Here is a 21,695-nt window from a genome sequence, read left to right on the forward strand (position 1 = left end):
TCAGAGGGAACACCACACGCAAAAGCCCTGAGATAGGAACATGCCTGATGTGTTCAAAGAACAGGCAGGAGGCCAGTGTGGCTAAAGAGACAGAACAGTAGGAGAAAACGTCAGGAAAAAAGGGTGGGGGGGCGCGGGAGGCGGGGCGATTAATTAGGGTCTGTGGACCACTGTGAAGACCCTGGTATTTAGCTTAGGAGCACGCGGGTCAGAGGAACTGTCAGGACCCGGGCTCCTTCTGGACGCTGTGTAAAGAGCACAGGGAGAGTGACGACACAAGACTGTGGAACAAGAGGCCCCTGGCTCACATCCTTCCACACAAACGCCATCCACAGACAGAAGTGCGTTTGTGGGAGCTCTAGGATTCAGGCAGGAAATGAGAAACGCTGGTGAAGCCTAAGATCAAGGACAGCCACTTAGAGAAGGCAGGCCCATGCCCCAGTGCCAGGCTTACCAAATGTGGTCCTGATGCACTGAAAACAGCCCCACTGCCAAAGGACCCAGGAGGAGCCATGCCCATTCATGCCCCTGGAAAGAGACCCACAGACCTTGCTCCTGCCTACAGATCCTGACACAGCCCTGTGACCTAGCTCCAGCCCTGTTCTATGTGGTACGGAGTCAGTCCTGCCCACCCAGGGACCTGGTAGGAAGCTGCTCAGAAACCTGGCAGGAGCCCCACCCATCCTCACGCCTGGAAACACACCTCCTGTCTACAGACTCAACAGTGGACCACGAGGCAGCCCCATGACCTAGCTCCAGCCCTGCCTGACTGTGGTCCAAGAAGCAGTCCTGTCCTACTGGGGATCCAGCAGGAACCACAGCTGACTGCAACCCTGGTAACAGGCCTACCAACTGTGGACCCAGCTACAACCCCACTTGACTGTGATCCTGAAAGTAGACCCACCAGTCCAGGGATCCAGCAGAAGAAGGTCTTTACCTGCCAAAAACAGTCTGTAAAGACAGAAACAGGTGTTTCTTCTTTCAAATGCAAAGACATCAACACAAGTCCACATAGATCACCAAGAATCAGGCAAACGTGACACCACCAAAGGACTAATGAAGCTCCAGTAACCAATCCCAAAGAAATCGAGGTCTACAGATGACCTGACACAGAGCACAAAACAATCGCTTTAAGGAAGCCCAGCAAGCTACAAGAAAACACAGAAAAACAACTCAATTAAACCGGGGAAACGATACGTGAAACAAAACAATAAGTTCAACGAAGAGCCAGAAATCATAAAAAAAGAACCAAAAAGAAATTCTAGAGCTGAAGAATACAAGGAATGAAGTGATAAATGCAACAGAAAACGTCAACAGCAGACTCAAGCAGAAGAGAGAATCTGTGACTGTGAAGACTGGTGATTCAAAGTTATTCAGTCAGGGGGGAAAAAAGGGAAAAGAATGAAAAGGAGTGAAGAAAGCCTGCAGGATTTACGGGACACTACTGTATGAATGAACTATATACGCACTATGGGAGTCCAGGAGGAAAAAAATCAACAAACCTTTAGCTAGACTAAGAAAAAAGAGAGACGACTCAAATAAATAAAGTCATAAATGAAAGGCAAGGCATTGTAACAGATGCCTCAGAAATAAAAAGGACCGTATATGAATAACTATATTCGAAACTACTGGATAACTTAGAATGGTTAAATTCCTAGAAACATACAACCTACCAAAATGGAATCCAGAAGAAACAGAAAGTCTGAACTGACCAATAACAAATAAGGAGACTGAATCAGTAATCAAAACCCTCCCAAAAACACAAGTCCAGGGCCAGATGGCTTCACAGGTAAATTCCACCAGTCAAAGAAAAAATTAACACCATTCTTTTTTAAACTCTTCCAAGAAAAGAAGGAATACTTCCAAACTCATTCTGTGAGGTTAGTTATCACTCTGATACCAATGGCAGACAAAGAACAAGAAAGGAAAACTATAGGCTAATGTCCCTGATGAATACAGTGTATAAATCCTCAAAAAAATACCAGCAAACCAAATTCAACAGCACAGTAAAAGCATTAAATACCATGACCAAGTGGGATTCATCCCCAGGATGCAGAGTTGGTTCAACACACACAAATCAACTAACATGATGTAAACTGGTGTAGCCACTGTGCAGAACAGTATGGTGGTTCCTCAGCATTATTCACAATAACCCAAACATAGACACAACCCACATGTCCAGCTGTGAGCCAAGGAAGGCTAAGGATCACCAGAAACCAACAGAAGATACAAGAGAAAGCATGGCTCTGCTGACACCTTGACTTCAGGCTTCTAGCCCCCAGAACCATGAGAAAATAAATTTCTGTTGTTTCAAGCCATCCAGTTTGTGTATATTTTGTTACAGCAGCCCTAGGAACCTAATACACTGGCCAAGGTGGCCCTTGAATTCAGAGCTCCACACTGCTTTTCAAATTTCAATTTATGACCTCATCACGACGACAATTCTCCTTTTAAGACATCTTTGACCACAGTGGGTCATTTTATTTAAAAATTCTTAAGTGGTAGTTATTTCACTTCCTTCTCTCACTTTTATTGTTGGATTAATAAGAATTGTTTCAAATAGTTCAGATATAATCTTAAAAATAAAGCTGAATCACTGTACATTTTCCCCCACTTACAGATGCAAACTTACCTGAGTTTTTCCAAGGCACTTTCTCGTTCAATGCGAAGTTTAGCTAAAGATGTGTTCTCAGCTTTAAATTTTTCTATTTCTGTTTCCAATTCAATAACTTTCTCTCTCAAAACTTGAGATCGAACATTGTCACCTATAAGATAAGCCACAAATACTGAACTTCACAAAAAGCTTTCAACAGCAAAACACTAGCTAGCTATTACACTAGGAGCCAAAAATATGGTAAACACCTGTACTATTAAAATGCATTAGAAACAATGCTTCTAAAAGCAAAGAAAAAAATTATTATAGTCTAACTTTCCAGATGGAACAGCCTAAATTTAAGAATCAAATCATTCTACCTCAAGAGTATCAATCTGATGACAAATGAACGTTATGTATTTAAAAAAATCAAATAAATTTTTAAACCAATATACATAAATAGCTTAAGAACATGAATAAGTATTTGCAAGAGACTTAAAGCTCTAATGAACACCAAAATCAAAGTTTACCCCCCACTGATCAAAGAAATACAAATTAAGATCTTTTTCAGTATCAAATTTGCTACTTAAGAAAATAGCCAATGCTTTCGTCCTTCAACTACCCTTCTGGAAAATAACCCTGATTTGTAACACAAGGCTAAAATACACATTATCTACCCTTAGACCCACTTCTAAAAATCTAGTTAAAGAACGAACTTATAAAATCATACAAATCGTCCTGCACAAAAATATGCATTGAAGTGTTATTTCTAATAGTGAAAAATAATTCGTATCCAACATTAAAGAAATTACTAAATAAAATTATGCTACATTCATATAATGCTCTGCAACCATTTTTAAAGTATACAAAGAGTTTTAATGATATGGCCAAAGCATATTATACACCTGGTCAAAAAGGATGAGGCGAGTTATAATATATGTCTCTACCATATGAAAAATACACAGGAAAAATGAATGGAAAGAAATATCCCAAAATGGTATCACAATTACTTTAGGATAGGGTAGTTATAAACATTTTTGCTTCTACACTTTTTAACTTCCAAAATTCCTGCAAAAAATATTATTTTTAAAATATATTTTTAAAATCAGAGTATTTTTAAAAATTACCTTAAGTTATAATTTCTATTTTAAAGCACCTATGCTTTGCTAGACATTCAGAGTTTATAACATGACATAATGGAAAACTGTTTTCAATATAAGTTAATAAAATCCATCACATAAACTAAATACTATATAGCCACTAAATGGAATGAGACAGATGTGTGTGTATTAGAACAATCTTCAAAGTTTATTATAAGCAAGGTGCAGAACAGTATATAAAAAATATGTTTTCATTTGTGCAGAAAGGAGGATTATATACACATTCACACATATGCTTTCATATGCATGGAATCTTTGTAAAATACACAAATGAAATGGGAAAGTTGATGTCTCTAAGAGCCCAGGTCTGGGGAAGAAAAGAAACTTGAATTTTACTGTGTTTCTTCCTCATCATATTTGGCAAGTAAATGCATGAGGTAGTTAAAAAAAAAAAAAAACTAATTAAAAAAAATACACATACACAGAGGTAGCACAGTAGCACAAACCACAAATTGGGTATTCCCTGGTTATAAAAGAAACTTAAATGTTATCTCACTTTATAATAATTAATTTTAAAGCCTTAGCAATAAGATACAGGCTAAAATTTGAAAAATCTGAAATCACAATTCTTCCAAAACTCTTATACTAGTGACTATTACATTAGATTCACAAAACAAATCAAACTTTAACAAATCACCTACTAGATTTCCACTGAGCAACTAGAAAGGTTGGGATTTTAATAAGCATTCTGACAACATACTGATAAAATAAATGTTAAACTTGTAACATTCCATTACATAGTTTACAATGCTCTGACTTACCAGGCGGCTGGTCTTGATTTATGTTTAACTTGGGTTCATTTCCCAAGCGTGAATCTGATTTTGATTTTGGTTTCAAAGAAGGGAAGAATTTCATCATCAGATCCGAGGTAGGAGGAGGACTTGTGCTCCTACTGGATTTATTCAAGTCTTCTCCCTTCTTGACTGCTGCAACCTTCCTTTTTATTGTTTTGTCCAGTACACATTTTTCACTCTTATTAGGGTAGGTTGTCTGGGGAGTCCCATAAACGGCTTCATTCCCAAGAATAACATCATGTTTAAATGAATCATCTTCAAGGTCAGTCCAAGTTCTTTCATCATCAAAGTCAATTTTACTCATAGATGGGTATCTTCTTGAGGAATCAGAAGCTTTATTTTTCAAGCCTGCTATTATGATAGACTCATCACTACTGTAATCTTTATCAGACAAATCTAAATCAACATCTCTCCTCTTATCTTCTTCTTGAGTCCTGGTGTCCCTTAAAGGTCCCCTCCCATCACAGACTTGGGGACTATCTTCTCTGCTGCTGAAACCCCTTTCTTTATCCTCAGTTGATGGTTTTATGGTGACATCAAGGTGTTCCTCAGAATCAGTGCTATCATCACTGTCTGTACCACCTTCGTCATCGCTTGCATTCCACCTAGTTGGACTTTCACAAGTGCTCATTTGGAACACTTTCCTATTGACTTTACAGGACTGTTCCTGCGATCCATCAGGTGAGGATACTGAATCAGGTTGTTTGGATGCAACCTCACACTCACCCTTACTTTCACACTTGGTACGGTCTGGATCCTCATTTTGGTTATGCTCACTGATGGGATCCGGTGTTGCTGTCTTCTCTTGCTGCACAGCTTTGACAGGAGTAGAAGACAGCCGGTGACCTCTGCAGATCTGTTGGTCCCTCTCTAAGATCTTCAGTACAAATGAGGAATTACTAGAAAATGATATTTCATCAGCAGCTTGTTCTAAAAACAAAAATTCATCTAATTCCAAATTTTCCTTTTCCTTTTCTCGTTCCCAATTCTCTAACTTTTTCTGAAGAGAAATGTCAAGAGAAGATTCTGACTCTTTCGAAGTCTCACCTACTGGGCTCTTAGAAGCCACGCAGCTGGCCAGCCCTGTCAAAAGGGAAAGTCTGTCTTTACCTTGCGTATTATTCCAGATTTTGCAACCAACGTCACAAGGCTTTGTACACTCGGGTACATTTTCTTTATTATTAGATTCTACCGTTTTTTCTAAATTGATCTGACCTCTAAATTGCCCATCACATTTCTTCCCTGCCAGTATCTTCAACCCTGCTGGAGAAAGACTTTTCCTATTGTTACCCTTAAGCACTTTCGGCTTCTGACTGAGTGTGACACAACCACTCTTTGTTCTGGCTTTACTGTTCTTTTTGACAGGAAGGTTCTCTGTACACAGTTCTTTATTTATATGAGCAGTTTTCCGCTGGAATTGTTGTTTATCTAATTTAAACACAGGTTTGTCCTCTGAAATGCTCTGAGTAGTGACTAGTTTATTTTCTCTCCCCTTCTGAAACTTAGATTTAGCATTAGTAAATCTAGCTAAACCTTCTCCTCGTTTTAAGAATGGTTGTTTTGGTTTTGCTTTGATTAGCAAGGATCCTTCTGCTTCCTAAAATAAAAGAATATTTGAATTAATTCTGGTATATCCAAGTAATCTCAAAGTTATTTTTAAAGCAAATTATAAACAAATCTGTAAAGCCTTAAGATAATTTAATCAAAATAGTGGAAATGCTAACCCTTAGCTGTTTTTGTTTCAGTTCTTGTTCTTCCAACCGAATTTGTTCTTCTAAGTAGTCTTCAAAGGTTTGTTTCCTTTCTCTAATAGCAGCTTTAATAGGCCTAATCATAAAAGTAAAGTTACTTAACATTCAAATCATGTGGTGAACACTTTACACTTGGTGTGCCTGACTGAGAACTAACCTTTTTCAAAGTCACAGATCCCCTCCAAGAATCTATTAAAAGCTACAATCCCACTCCATCCTCCAAAGCATAGAAATACACGTCACTCTACACATGATTTGAAAAACCCCTCTGAAGTCCACCTACTGACCTTAGATTAACTTCTGAAGTAACATATTCATTACATAAAATATATTTCAAAAATAGTTCATTAAATACATTCTTTAAGATCCTTAATAATATAAACAAAACAATCAAAAGTCATTTGCCATTCCATAATGTATATTAAAATACTTAAGAAAATAATAAACAACCTCACAGTTGATATTTTATCTCTGACATAAAATTTTTAAATTCTGTAACCACACTCACTCAATTATTATTTGTAAGTGATACCATGTGTAAGACTCCAATATATGACTTTTTTCTCTTCTCCAAACAGGATTTACTTATTTGAGAGAAGCTTAGTTTTATCCAGATATTTCCCTTAGGTGAAAAAACTTTGCTCCATTTTTCCAGTACATTGTCAACCTGATGTATCTCCCCAACCTGCTTCTGTTGCTGACAACATGGAATATGTTGGATCTTCAACCCTTTACTTAAAAGCATACCCAGGCAAAAACAAGAAAACTATGGATCTTTCAGAGAAAGTACCAATAATAAAGACTATTATACTAAATTCCTTCCAACATGAATGATACCTTTCTTCAATATTAACCACTTCTGAGGAATCACCAATTTTTTTTAAGTTCGTATTGTTCCCTTCCTGAATCTGTTCCGTCATTTTCTCCGAACATGGTAAAATACCTTCTCCTAGGATAAAAATGAGCAACAATTTAGTTCAAAAAAAAGCAGATTAAAGTCTTAAAACTTGAGAACTTTACAAGTTACTGTACTAAAAAAATATTTAGTTAAACTTAATGTATACCAAAGATTTTAGAACTCTCAAGGAATTCTTTAATATGATAAAGAAAAACTACAAAATGCTAATGAAAACACAACATTCTGCTCTCCTTTCCAGCTGACCTCTCAAAAACCCGTGCCATAGTACTGGCTTCTGTGACCTGACAGTGAGCCCTCTGTTCGGTCACACTGTTACCTGATTAAATTTTGAAGCAAGTCCTTTGCTAGGACTGGACTTTATTCAAAGTATCTGGTGTTGAGTTCTCAATTCAGATCAACTTCGCTGGCAAGCTACTGAGGACTGAGACCCCCAAAATAATCCGGAAGCCATTCTGTGAAGTTGACAAGTGAAAGTCTGCAGACAGGAAAACCTCTCCTTTTACACACTGAGAATTCCCACTGCAGTCAATGGAAGATCTGTGTGTGTAAAGAGCACGTGAGCAGCGGGGATTCAGCCCCAGAGAAAGAAGGTGTCAAGTTGCCTTGGTAAAGAATTTATACACCACGTGGTCACAGTTTCTTGACAGGGCAGCAACAGGAAACTAACAGAGCTGTAATGACGAAGTACTCTGAAGCATAGGGCACTGTTTTAGAGGTAATTCTACAAAATAAAACTTTACTTGGGGACCTTCAAGACGGCGGAGAAGACGTGGAGATCACCTTCCTGCCCACAAATACATCAGAAATACATCCACATGTGGAACACCTCCTACAGAACACCTACTGAAGGCTGGCAGAAGACCTCAGACTTCCCAAAAGGCAAGAAACTCCCCACATGCCTGGGTAGGGCAAAAGAAAAAAGGAAAAACAGAGACAAAAGAATAGGGACGGGACCTGCACCTCTGGGAGGGAGCTGTGAAGGAGGAAAAGTTTCCACACACTAGGCAGCCCCTTCACTGGCGGAGACAGGGGGTGGCAGGGGGGATTGCTTCGGAGCCACAGAGGACAGCGCAGCAACAGGGGTGCGGAGGGCAAAGCGGAGAGATTCCTGCACAGAGGATCGGTGCCGACCAGCACTCACCAGCCTGAGACGCTTGTCTGCTCACCCGCTGAGGCAGGCGGGGGCTGGGAGCTGAGGCTCGGGCTTCAGAGGTCGCATCCCAGGGAGAGGACTGGGGTTGGCTGCGTGAACACAGCCTGAAGGGGCTAGTATGCCACAGCTAGCCGAGAGGGAGCCCGGGAAAGTCAGGACCTGCCTAAGATGCAAGAAACCAGTTTCGGGATGCGCGAGGAGGGGGAGTTCAGAGCACCATCTAAACAAGCTCCAGAGATGGGCGTGAGCCGCAGCTATCAGCGCTGACCCCAGAGACGGGCAAGAGACACTAAGGCTGCTGCTGCCGCCACCAAGAGGCCTGTGTGCGAGCACAGCTCACTATCCACACACACACACATGCATGCACCCCGGGGACCTGTGCAGCCCGCCAAGCCAGGTCCTGTGATCCAGGGAAAAGTTCCCTGGGAAAACACACAGCACGCCTCAGGCGGTTGCAACATAACGCAAGCCTCTGCCTCCGCAGGCTCACCCTGCATTCCGTACCCCGCCCTCCCCCAGCCTGAGTGAGCCAGAGCCCCCGAATCAGCTGCTCATTTAACCCTGTCTTGTCTGAGTGAAGAACAAAGAAGAGAAAGGGAACTCTCTCCCAGCAGCCTCAGGAGCAGCGGATTAAATCTCCACAATCAACTTGATGTACCTGCATCTATGGAATTCCTGAATAGACAACGAGTCATCCCAAAATGGACGCGGCGGACTTTGGGAGCAGCTGTAGACTTGGGGTTTGCCTTCTGCATCTAATTTGTTTCAGGTCTTATGCTTAGCTTAGCTTAGTATTTAGAGCTTATTGTCATTGGTAGATGTGTTTATTGATTGGGTTGCTCTCTTCCATGCTTTTTTCCTTTTCTCCTTTTGTGAGTGTGCATGTGTAGCTTCTTTGTGTGATTTTGTCTGTATAGCTTTGCTTTTACCATGTGTCCTAGGGCTCTGGTTTTTGTTGTTGTTGTTTTTTACTATAGTTTTTGCGCTCGTTATCATTGCTGGATTTGCTTTTTGGTTTGGCTGCTCTCGTCTTTCTTTCTCTATGACCTTTAAAAAAATTTTTTATTTTCATAACTTTATTTTTTTCTTTCTTTTTTTTTTCCTCCCTTTTCTTCTCAGCCAAGTGGCTGACAGGGTCTTGGTGCTCTGGCCGGGTGTCAGGCCTGAGCCTCTGAGGTGGGAGAGACAAGTTCAGGACACTGATCCACCAGAGACCTCCTGGCCCCACATAATATCAAACAGCGAAAGCTCTCCCAGAGGTCTCCATCTCAACGCTAAGACCCAGCTCCACTCAACAACCAGCAAGCTAAGGTGCTGGACACCCTATGCCAAACAACTAGCAAGACAGGAACACAACCCCAACCGTTAGCAGAGAGGCTGCCTAAAATCATAAAAAGTTCACAGACACCCCAAAACACACCACCAGACGCAGTCCTGCCCACCAGAAGGACAAGATCCAGCCTCATCCACCAGAACACAGGCACCAGTCCCCTCCACCAGGAAGCCTACACAACCCACTGAACCAACCTTAGCCACTGGGGGCAGACACCAAAAACAATGGGAACTATGAACCTGCAGCCTGCAAAAAGGAGACGGCAAACACAGTAAGTTAAGCAAAATGAGAAGACAGAGACATACACAGCAGATAAAGGAACAAAGTAAAAACCCCACCAGACCAAACAAATGGAAGAGGAAATAGGCAGCCTACCTGAAAAAGAATTCACAGTAATGATAGTAAAGATGATTCAAAATCTTGGAAATAGAATGGAGACAATACAAGAAACATTTAACAAGGACCTAGAAGAACTAAAGAGCAAACAAACAATGATGAACAACACAATAAATGAAATTATAAATTCTGTAGAAGGAATCAATAGCAGAATAACTGAGGCAGAAGAACGGATAAGTGACCTGGAAGATAAAGGAGTGGAAATAACTATCACAGAGCAGAACAAAGAAAAGAGTGAAAAGAATTGAGGACAGTCTCAGAGACCTCTGGGACAACACTAAACGCATCAACATTCGAAAGAGAGGCCTCCCAGAAGAAGAAAAAAAAAAGGGACTGAGAAAATATCTGAAGAGATTATAGCTGAAAACTGCCCTAATATGGGAAGGAAATAGTCAATCAAGTCCAGGAAGCACAGAGAGTCCCATACAGGAGAAAAACACAAAGACACGTATTAATCAACCTATCAAAAATTAAATACAAAGAAAAAATATTAAAAGCAGCAAGGGAAAAGCAACAAATAACATACAAGGGAATCCCCATAAGGTTAACAGCTGATCTTTCAGTAGAAACTCTGCAAGCCAGAAGAGAGTGGCAGGACATATTTAAAGTGATGAAAGGGAAAAACCTACAACCAACATTACTCTACCCAGCAAGGATCTCATTCAGATTCAATGGAGAAAATAAAACCTTTACAGACAAAAGCTACGAGAACTCAGCACCACCAAACCAGCTTTACAACAAATGCTAAAGGAACTTCTCTAGGCAGGAAACACAAGAGAAGGAAAAGACCTACAATAACAAACCCAAAACAATTAAGAAAATGGTAATAGGAACATACATATCGATAAGCACCTTAAATGTAAATGGTTTAATGCTCCAACCAAAAGACATAGACTGGCTGAATGGATACAAAAACAAGACCCATATATATGCTGTCTACAAGAGACCCACTTCAGACCTAGGGACACATACAGACAGAAAGTGAGGGGATGGAAACAAATATTCCATGCAAATGGAAATCAAAAGAAAGCTGGAGTAGCAATTCTCATATCAGACAAAACAGACTTTAAAGACTATTACAAGAAACAAAGAAGGACACTACATAATGATCAAGGGATCAATTCAAGAAGAAGATATAAAAATTGTAAATATTTATGCACCCAACATAGGAACACCTCAATATATAAGGCAAATGCTAACAGTCATAAAAGGGGAAATCGACAGTAACACAACCATAGTAGGGGACTTTAACACCCCACTTTCACCAACAGACAGATCATCCAAAATGAAAATAAACACAAGCTTTAAATGATACAGTAAACAAGATGGGCTTAATTGATACTTCTAGGACATTCCATCCAAAAACAACAGAATACACTTTCTTCTCAAGTGCTCATGGAACATTCTCCAGGATAGATCATATCTTGGGTCACAAATCAAGCCTTGGTAAATTTAAGAAAATTGAAATCGTGCCAATTATCTTTTCCGACCACAACACTATGAGACTAGATATCAATTACAGAAAAAATCCGCAAAAAACACAAACACATGGAGGCTAAGCAATACACTACTAAATAACCAAGAGATCACTGAGGAAATCAAAAAATACCTAAAAACAAATGACATGAAAACATAACGACCCAAAACCTATGGGATGCAGCAAAAGCAGTTCTAAGAGGGAAGTTTATAGCAATACAATCCTACCTCAAGAAACAAGGAACACCTCAAAAAAACAACCTAAACTTACACCTAAAGCAATTAGAGAAAGAAAAAAAAAAACCCAAAGTTGGCAGAAAAGAAATAAAGATCAGATCAGAAATCAATGAAAAAGAAGTGAAGGAGACAAGAGCAAAAATCAATAAAACTAAAAGCTGGTTCTTTGAGAAGATAAACAAAATTGATAAACCACTAGCCAGACTCATCAAGAAAAAAAGGGAGAAGACTCAAATCAATAGAATTAGAAATGAAAAAGAACTTACAACTTACAGTGCAGAAATACAAAGGATCATGAGAGATCACTACAAGAACTCTATGCCAATAAAATGGACAACCTGGAAGAAATGGACAAATTCTTAGAAAAGCACATCCTTCCGAAACTGAACCAGGAAGAAATCGAAAATATAAACAGACAAATCACAAGCACTGAAATTGAAACTGTGATTAAAAATCTTCCCTCAAACACAAGTGCAGGACCAGATGGCTTCACAGGTGAATTCTATCAAACATTTAGAGAAGAACTAGCATCTATCCTTCTCAAACTCTTCCAAAATACAGCAGAGAGGAACACTCTCAAACTCATTCTACGAGGCCACCATCACCCTGATACCAAAACCAGACAAAGATGTCACAAAAAAACAAAACTACAGGCCCATATCATGGATGAACACAGATGCAAAACTCCTCAATAAAATACTAGCCAAGAGAATCCAACAGCACATTAAAGGGATCATACACCATGATCAAGTGGGGTTTATCCCAGAAATGCAAGGATGCGTCAATATACACAAATCAATCAATGGGATACAACATATTAATAAACTGAAGGATAAAAACCATATGATAGGGCTTCCCTGGTGGCGCGGTGGTTGCGAGTCCGCCTGCCGATGCAGGGGACACGGGTTCATGCCCCAGTCTGGGAAGATCCCACATGCCACGGAGCGGCTGGGCCCGTAAGCCATGGCCGCTGAGCCTGCGCGGCCGGAGCCTGTGCTCCGCAACGGGAGAGGCCACAACAGTGAGAGGCCCGCGTACCGCAAAAAAAACAAACAAACAAACAAAAAAAAAACCATATGATATTCTCAATTGATGAAGAAAAAGCTTTCGACAAAATTTAACACCGATTTTTGATAAAAAACCCTCCAGAAAGGAGGCATAGAGGGAACTTTCCTCAACATAATAAAGGCCATATAGGACAAACCCACAGCCAGCATTGTTCTCAACGGTGAAAAACTGAAATCATTTCCACTAAGATCAGGAAAAAGACAAGGTTGCCCACACTCACCACTATTATTCAGCATAGTTTTGGAAGTTTTAGCCACAGCAATCAGAGAAGAAAAAGAAATAAAAGGAATCCAAATAGGAAAAGAAAGAAATAAAACTGTCACTGTTTTATTTACTGTCACTGTTTGCAGATGACATGATACTATACAGAGAGAATCCTAAAGATGCTACCAGAAAACTACTAGAGCTAATCAAAGAATTTGGTAAAGTGGAAGGATACAAAATTAAAGCACAGAAATTTCTTGCATTCCTATACACTAATGATGAAAAATCTGAAAGAGAAATTAAGGAAACACTCCCATTTACCACTGCAACAAAAAGAATAAAATACCTACGAATAAACCTACCTAAGGAGACAAAAGACCTGTACTCAAAAAACTATAAGACACTGATGAAAGAAAATAAAGATGATACCAACAGATGGAGAGATATACCATGTTCTTGGGTTGGAAGAATCAACATTGTGAAAATGACTATACTACCCAAAGCAGTCTACAGATTCAAGGCAATCCCCATCTTGTCAACTACCAATGACATTTTTCACAGAACTAGAACAAAAACTTTCACAATTGGTATGGAAACACAGAAGACCCCAAATAACCAAAGCAATCTTGAGAAAGAAAAATGGAGTTGGAGGAATCAGGCTCCCAGACTTCAGACTATACTACAAGGCTACAGTAATCAAGACAGTATGGGACTGGCACAAAAACAGAAATACAGATCAATGGAACAGGATAGAAAGCCCAGAGATAAACCCAGGCACATATGGTCACCTTATCTTTGATAAAGGAGGCAAAAACATACGATGGAGAAAAAAACCACCTCTTCAATAAGTGGTGCTGAGAAAACTGGACAGCTACATGTGAAAGAATGAAATTAGAACACTCCCTAACACCATACACAAAAATAAACTCAAAATGGATTAAAGACCTAGATGTTAAGGCCAGACACTATAAAACTCTTAGAGGAAAACACAGGCAGAACACTCTATGACATAAATCACAGCAAGATCCTTTTTGACCCACCTCCTAGAGAAATGGAAATAAAACCAAAAAAAAACAAATGGGACCTAGTGAAACTTAAAAGCTTTGCACAGCAGAGGAAACCATAAACAAGACGAAAAGACAACCCTCAGAATGGGAGAAAATATTTGCAAATGAAGCAACTGACAAAGAATTCAATGTACAAAATTTACAAGAAGCTCATGCAGCTCAATATAAAAAAAACAAACAATCCAATCCAAAAATGGGCAGAAGACCTAAATAGACATTTCTCCAAAGAAGATATACAGATTGCCAACAAACACATGAAAGGATGCTCAACATCATTAATCATTAGAGAAAGGCAAATCAAAACTACAATGAGGTATAGTACAATGACCTCACACCAGTCAGAATGGCCATCATCAAAAAATCTACAAACAATAAATGCTGGAGAGGGTGTGGAGAAAAGGGAACCCTCTTGCACTGTTGGTGGGAATGTAAATTGATACAGCCACTATGGAGAACAGTATGGAGGTTCCTTAAAAAACTAAAAATAGAACTGGCATACGACCCAGCAATCCCACTACTGGGCATATACCCTGAGAAAAGCACAATTCAAAGAGCCATGTACCACAATGTTTATTGCAGTTCTATTTACAATAGCCAGGACATGAAAGCAACCTAAGTGCCCATCGACAGATGAATGGATAAAGAAGATGTGGCATATATATACAATGGAATATTACTCAGCCATAAAAAGAAACGAAATTGAGTTATTTGCAGTGAGGTGGATGGACCTAGAGACTGTCATACAGAGTGAAATAAGTCAGAAAGAGAAAAACAAATACCATATGCTAACACATATATATGGAATCTAAAAAAAAAAAAAAAGTGGTTCTGAAGAACCTAGGGACAGGACAGGAATAAAGGCACAGATGTAGAGAATGAACTTGAGGACACAGGGAGGGGGAAAGGTAAGCTGGGACGAAGTGAGAGAGTGGCATGGACATATGTACACTACCAAATGTAAAACAGATAGCTAGTGGGAAGCAGCCGCATAGCACAGGGAGATCAGCTCAGTGCTTTGTGACCACCTAGAGGGGTGGGATAGGGAGGGTGGGAGGGAGGCTCAAGAGGGAGGGGATATGGGGATATATGTATATGTATAGCTGATTCACTTTGTTATACAGCAGAAACTAACCCAACACTGTAAAGCAATTATACTTCAATAAAGATGTTTAAAAAAAAAGAAAAAAACACAAGTCTTCAAAAGGTTAATGTTATGGAGAAAAAGGTGTGGGCTTTCCTAAGTTAAAAAAGACTAAAGGACTTCCCTGGTGGTCCAGTGGTTAAGACTCCATGCTCCCAATGCAGAGGGCATGGGTTCTATCTCTGGTCGGGAAACTGAGATCCCGCACGCCTCGTTGTGCGGCCGGAAAAACAAAACAAAACAAAACAAAAAAAATAAAGAGTTGTAAAAACTGAATGTAATACATAAACCTTGACTGGATCCTATTTTTAAAAAAACACCTTTAAAAGGCAATTTTGGGATCATAGGGAGAATTCTAAATTGCATTTGCATAGATAAGGTCCCTAGGTATAATAGTATTGTGGTTATATAGAAGAATGTCCTAATTTTTACTTGATATTTGAAATGATATAATGTCTGCATATTATTTGCGATGAAATGACTCAGCAAACTATATACAGATGTAAATACAGATATAAATTTAAGTATAGATACAGGTATATACACACACATACAAATATAGATAGACAAAGTAAATATGGAAAAATATCAACTGTTGCGTGGAGGTGGTAGGTATACTGGTAATTACAGCAGTGGTCTTTCAACTTTTCTGGATGTTTGAAATTTTCCAAAATAAAAGGTTAAGGGGACTTCCCTGGTGGTCCAATAGTTAAGACTTTGCACTTCCACTGCAAGGGACGCGGGTTTGATCCCTGGTAGGGGAAGTTCCGCATGCTGCACAGTGCGGCCAAAAAAAAAAAAAAATTGAAAAGGTTAAGGGAGAGTACTGTTTAAAAAATAAGGAAGAGACACGACCTCTTTACACCAAGGAATTACTCGAAATTAGGAATAAGTTTTTATCCCAAAACTGCCCAATCCTAAACTGTAAGTATAGACACCTTTTGCCATATCATTTGTGTTTTTCTATAACTTACTCTAAGGAACATATACAAAAAAACACCATTAAAATTGAAAACTAAATTAAAAATAATGGAAATGACTCAGTCCTACCACAAAGAACATTAAATACTGATATATTATTTGATGTTCTGCATAAATATGACAACCATTAAAATTACGGTTATGAAGGCTACAGAACGTACCATAGCATTTTCCATGTTGAGTGGGAAAAGAACACAATTTATTATACAATATTTTATGATTACAAAATGTGGAGGGGGAAAAAAGGCCAGGGAGTGAGCACAGCAACAGGACTTAAAAAAATTTTTTAAAAAAGGACAAGAAGAAAATATACTAGAAATGCCTCGAGAGCTCCATGAGTTTGGACCACCAGACACTGAGTGCCAGTTCTCCGGCAGGCACGTGCCAGGTGCTGGGAACACAGAGGGCCAGCGACGAGTGTCTGGGTTAGGGGTATTCCTTTTGTGAGTAATAACTCCCATCACCAACCTACTGCTCACACTTCACATCTTCTATCCTGTGCCCCACCACCAGCACACACATTTTAACTCAATTTTAAACTTTTCTAAGGTCTCAAGAAAAATGGTGCATGCAGAACTCGCTGCCTCCCTTTTTGAAGACCCACGCTGCCACGCGAGGTTTGAAATTGGCATGAGTTGTCCTGCAATTTGTTCCTGGAAAGTCACAAATTCTATGTCTGGTTCTGTGTCCTATCCAGGCTCAGTGGCTATGTAGCAGGTAGGATCTCACAATTAAAGATGCAGGGAAGGGCTTCCCTGGTGGCGCAGTGGTTGAGAGTCCGCCTGCCGATGCAGGGGACGCGGGTTCGTGCCCCGGTCCGGGAAGATCCCACATGCCGCGGAGCGGCTGGGCCCGTGAGCCATGGCCGCTGAGCCTGCGCGTCCGGAGCCTGTGCTCCGCAACGGGAGAGGCCACAGCAGTGAGAGGCCCGCGTACCGCAAAATAAAAAAAAAAAGATGCAGGGGACAAGGAAAGAATGCAGAAAGGACTTCGAACAACCAGGTGACACTGTCAGTTAACTACAGAAGAGGGAAGCATAAGCGCCTCACCTTTAGGGCGGGTGGGGTTTTCTCCCTTCAAGTCGTTTGTTTTCACAAGTGCTTCTTGATGTGGACCCTCATGAAACAAATTGGGAGAAGCACCACTGTTTGAAGTTAAGACAAAATCTGGATGAGTAGTTCTACGGAAGTTGTTTTGTTCATCGGATAAAATGTTGGAAGTGCGTTTTTTTTCTTGGGTTTGATTCTGGTAGATATATGATGGCAAGAAGGGCGTGGGTTTCTCTACAGTGGCTGAATTTCCTGGAGATCTGTACTTCTGTCTCTGGTCATCAGGCACTAGAGTTAAACCTTACGATTAAGAAAATCAAAAAAACTGATGACTTTCTATAACATTTTCTGTACTACCTGTTACCCCTACTATTGAATACAAAGTTTTCTCCCAAGTGATAAAAGTATCTTTTCCTCATTAATAGGAAACTATGTTTAACAAAATCATGAAATTGTAAGACTCCAAAGTGACCTTTGATTTTTGAATATATTTATACCACGATTCATGTGCAGTTTGTACGTGGCAGAGCTGCAGCACCGCCTAACTCTGGAAGGCACCAATCACGCTCCATCCATGAGCACTGCTGGGAGCTGTCAACTCTACAGCCCTGTGACGAATACAGTTAAATGGAGAGCACCAATGCAGATAGTTACAAATAATCTGAATTGCTCCTTGATGATCAGTAACTGCTGTGTCACAACACACAAACGCATTTTCCCTTTATATTACCATTAACATGTTGGTAACCTTAGGTGGTGGAATTATGGGTGACTTCTGTTTTGTACTTTTCTGTAGTTCCTAAATTTCCTGTATTACTTTTTACCTGTTTTGTTTCTTAAGTCTCTACTTTTGAAATCACCCAATAAACAGAGAGAGGATTCCCTTTCTATATACCTCTAAGGTATAATTCTTAGAGGATAGATGGCAATACTAGCCATCCTGCCTGCTGTACCAGTCCCTTGAAATCCGGCTACTTTCCTCTGTTCTCCCAGATTGTTTCAATTAAACAGAATTAAAAGACATAATGGGGAGTGTTTCATAAAACAGGCATGCCACTTATGTCCTATACCATCTGCCTCATCCCCAGCCCACAAATAAAACTGGAAATCAGGTAGGCCCTCATTGAGTATCAGAGTCAACCTCCCTTCCTTAAAAACAATACTCTCCCACTAAATATTTTTCACGAACGGCCAGCCCACTTCAGCCTAACGCCGCCTTTGACAGAAGAGCAACAACCCAAAGCAGCAGTTCTCACAGCGAGACCTGTAAACCCCTGGAGGCCTCCAAGCCTCTTTCAGGCCACCCACCAAGCTCTAAGCTATTTTCACAAAGATTGAGACAGTACTTGCCTTTTTCACTGTGTTGACATATGTACTGGTGCTGCAAAGGCAAAATGGAAACCTCCTGGAGACTCCATTCAAAAGCAGTAGAGCAGCACCCACTGCGCTAGCAGTCACTGTGTTCGTCACCGCCATGTACTCTCAGTTTAAAACCAAAACAGAACAGTTCTGCGCTTCCCTGGTGGTGCAGTGGTTAAGAATCCACCTGCCAGTGCAGGGGACATGGGTTCGAGCCCTGGTCCAGGAAGATTCCACATGCCGCGGAGCAACTAAGCCCGTGCGCCACAACTACTGAGTCTGCACTCCAGAGCCCATGAGCCACAACTACCGAAGCCCGCACGCCTGGAGCCCATGCTCTGCAACAAGAGAAGCCACCGCAATGAGAAGCCCGTGCACTGCAAAGAAGAGTAACCACAACTAGAGAAAGCCCACGCACAGCAACAAAGACCCAACACAGCCAAAAATAAATAATTTTTTTAAAAAAACCTTAAAAAAAAGTTTTACTTAAGAATGTTCTAGATAAAGCACCAAAAATTATTAAATTTTTAAATTAAATTTTAAGCCTGAGTACATGAACATTCTATAGGACAAAATGAGAAGTACGCATAAATCACTTCTGCCGTAAACCAAGACATGGACTGTGAAATTTTTGAGCTATAAGCTCAACTAGAGGAACTTCCTTGGCAGGCCAGTGGTTAAGACTCCAAGATTCCAACGCAGGGGGGTAGAGTGCCCTTGGCGGGGAACTAACATCTCACATGCCTCGTGGCGCAGACAAAAAAAATCTGCTAAGCTCAACTAGACACTTCTTTCAGGGAACATCATTTTTTTTTTTTTTTTTCGGTACGCGGGCCTCTCACTGCCGTGGTCTCTCCCCTTGCAGAGCACAGGCTCCGGACGCACAGGCGGACTCTCAACCACTGCACCACCAGGGAAGCCCGGGAACATCATTTTTACTTGAAAGAATGAATGACAAACGATGAATGATTTAAACCTCAGTACTTGGCAGGCATTTTTTCAAAGATGAAACAAGTGAGCCAGTTACTTCAAAGAAGCTGACAATATTCGTTGCCAATGATAAAATTTGAACTTCCAAGTAAAAATGAGAATGTTGGAAAACATGTCCATTGCCATGAGCTTGACAACTTTATAATACAGTTACGATGAGATCTGTGGTAGTATTAATGGATATAAATTTTTATAATGAAATATGTCAATATTTTAAAAACCTACATAACTCAGGGAACTATTATTTTCCAAATAACCAATGCATGGTTTGGTTTTACCAAACCAAAGGTGATGAAAAATCCATTCAAAATTCCAAGATAATTAATGAAAGAATAAATAATCATAATAATTTACTACCAGGTTTATATAAAATGTTTTGAAAGGCACAGTAAGTTTTCAAAATGTATGTGTTAAGTTCAGGTATTTTTTATATTAAAAAAAATTATTGATCACTGGCAGTTAACTTAAATGTTGTTCCCAGAAAACATCACTTAAAAGTTTTACTTGTATAGAGAACGGGCTTGAGGACACGGGGAGTGGGAAAGAGAAGCTGGGACGAAGTGAGAGAGTGGCATGGACATATACACACTACCAAATGTAAAATAGATAGCTAGTGGGAAGCAGCCGCATAGCACAGGGAGATCAGCTCGGTGCTTTGTGACCACCTAGAGGGGTGGGATAGGGAGGGTGGGAGGGAGACACAAGAGGGAGGAGATGTGGGGATATATTTATATGTATAGCTGATACACTTTGTTATACAGCAGCAACTGACACACCATTGTAAAGCAATTATACTCCAATAAAGATGTTTAAAAAAAAAAAGAAAGAAACACAACATTGTAAAGCAATTATACTCCAGTAAAGATGTTAAAAAAAAAGTTTTACTTGTTTCTTTTTGCCTTATGGAAGGATAAATGCACAGTGCTTTGCCAAATACAGTTTGATGATTAACTCCTGAGTTTCTGTGACTTCCTTCTGGAATCCCTGCTCTTGGTGTTATCTGAGAAATTAGATGATCTGCCTATGACTTTATCTTTTAATGTGACCTTTCTCTTATGCCATGTGCACCTGAGAGAGTAAGATATCAGTAGAGACCCAGACTCTGGAGCTCAACAAACCTCACTCCAGGTGTGGAAATTAAATACAGGTTGGGTACAGCAAATAAAAGAGAGATTATTGTCATTCTACTTAGAACTGTATGATCCCAGAGTTTGAAGGAAATGTACACTCAGTTTATTCCAATCACTCATAGAATGCATAAAGGTTTGATATAACATCCCATTGAGTGGTATGGTTTGTAATTACTGTTATTTATTTATTCATTTCACTTAATTTGATGTTTTAAATTGTGGAAGTAATTCTTGCTTATTTTGGCAACTCAAATAGTTCGAAGTATAAAGTTAATCTGCATAAGTCCACATCTTCTTATAAAATCAATCCCTGGAGTTCCCTGGTGGCGCAGTGGTTGAGAGTCCGCCTGCCGATGCAGGGGACACGGGTTCATGCCCCGGTCTGGGAAGATCCCACAAGCCGCGGAGCGGCTGGGCCCGTGAGCCGTGGCCGCTGAGCCTGCGCGTCCGGAGCCTGTGCTCCGCAACGGCAGAGGCCACAACAGTGAGAGGCCTGCGTACAGCAAAAAAAACAATATATCAAATCCCTTGGAGTAACTATTATTAATATTCATGTACGATTTCACACCCTTTTTTATGCTTATACAAACATCTACAGGCATACTCAAAATTACTTTCAAGAATAAATCATTCTGACCTTGAATGATTCTGACTTTCAGAAACTTCCTAAAATTTTATGATACTTTAGAAACTGAGATCTAGGGACTTCCCTGGTGGTCCAGTGGTAAAGAATCCACCTGCCAATACAGGGGACGCGGGTTCGATCCCTAGTCGGGAAACTAACATCCTGCATGCCACAGGGCAACTAAGCCCACATACCACAACTACTGAGCTCGCACACCTCAATGAGAGCCCTCACGCTCAGGAGCCTATACGCCACAACTAGAGAGAGAA

General features: G+C 40.2%; 1 protein-coding gene across 1 annotated transcript in view; it reads right to left on the reverse strand.

Annotated features, from left to right (window-relative positions):
- Positions 1 to 21,695, reverse strand: part of CPAP (centrosome assembly and centriole elongation protein) — a gene marked incomplete at its 3' end in the record, with an annotated part of 46,502 nt that overhangs the window by 20,662 nt on the left and 4,145 nt on the right. The window contains exons 4-8 of the mRNA XM_082859332.1: positions 17,323 to 17,622; positions 7,136 to 7,247; positions 6,272 to 6,374; positions 4,515 to 6,144; positions 2,633 to 2,765 (exon numbers count right to left, since the gene is read on the reverse strand). Coding sequence (XP_082715458.1) covers positions 2,633 to 2,765; positions 4,515 to 6,144; positions 6,272 to 6,374; positions 7,136 to 7,247; positions 17,323 to 17,622 — 2,278 coding nt within the window. The remainder of the gene's footprint in view (positions 1 to 2,632; positions 2,766 to 4,514; positions 6,145 to 6,271; positions 6,375 to 7,135; positions 7,248 to 17,322; positions 17,623 to 21,695) is intronic.

This window comes from Leucopleurus acutus, assembly GCF_964270905.1.
Source record: "Leucopleurus acutus genome assembly, chromosome: 18".
NCBI lineage: Eukaryota > Metazoa > Chordata > Mammalia > Artiodactyla > Delphinidae > Leucopleurus > Leucopleurus acutus.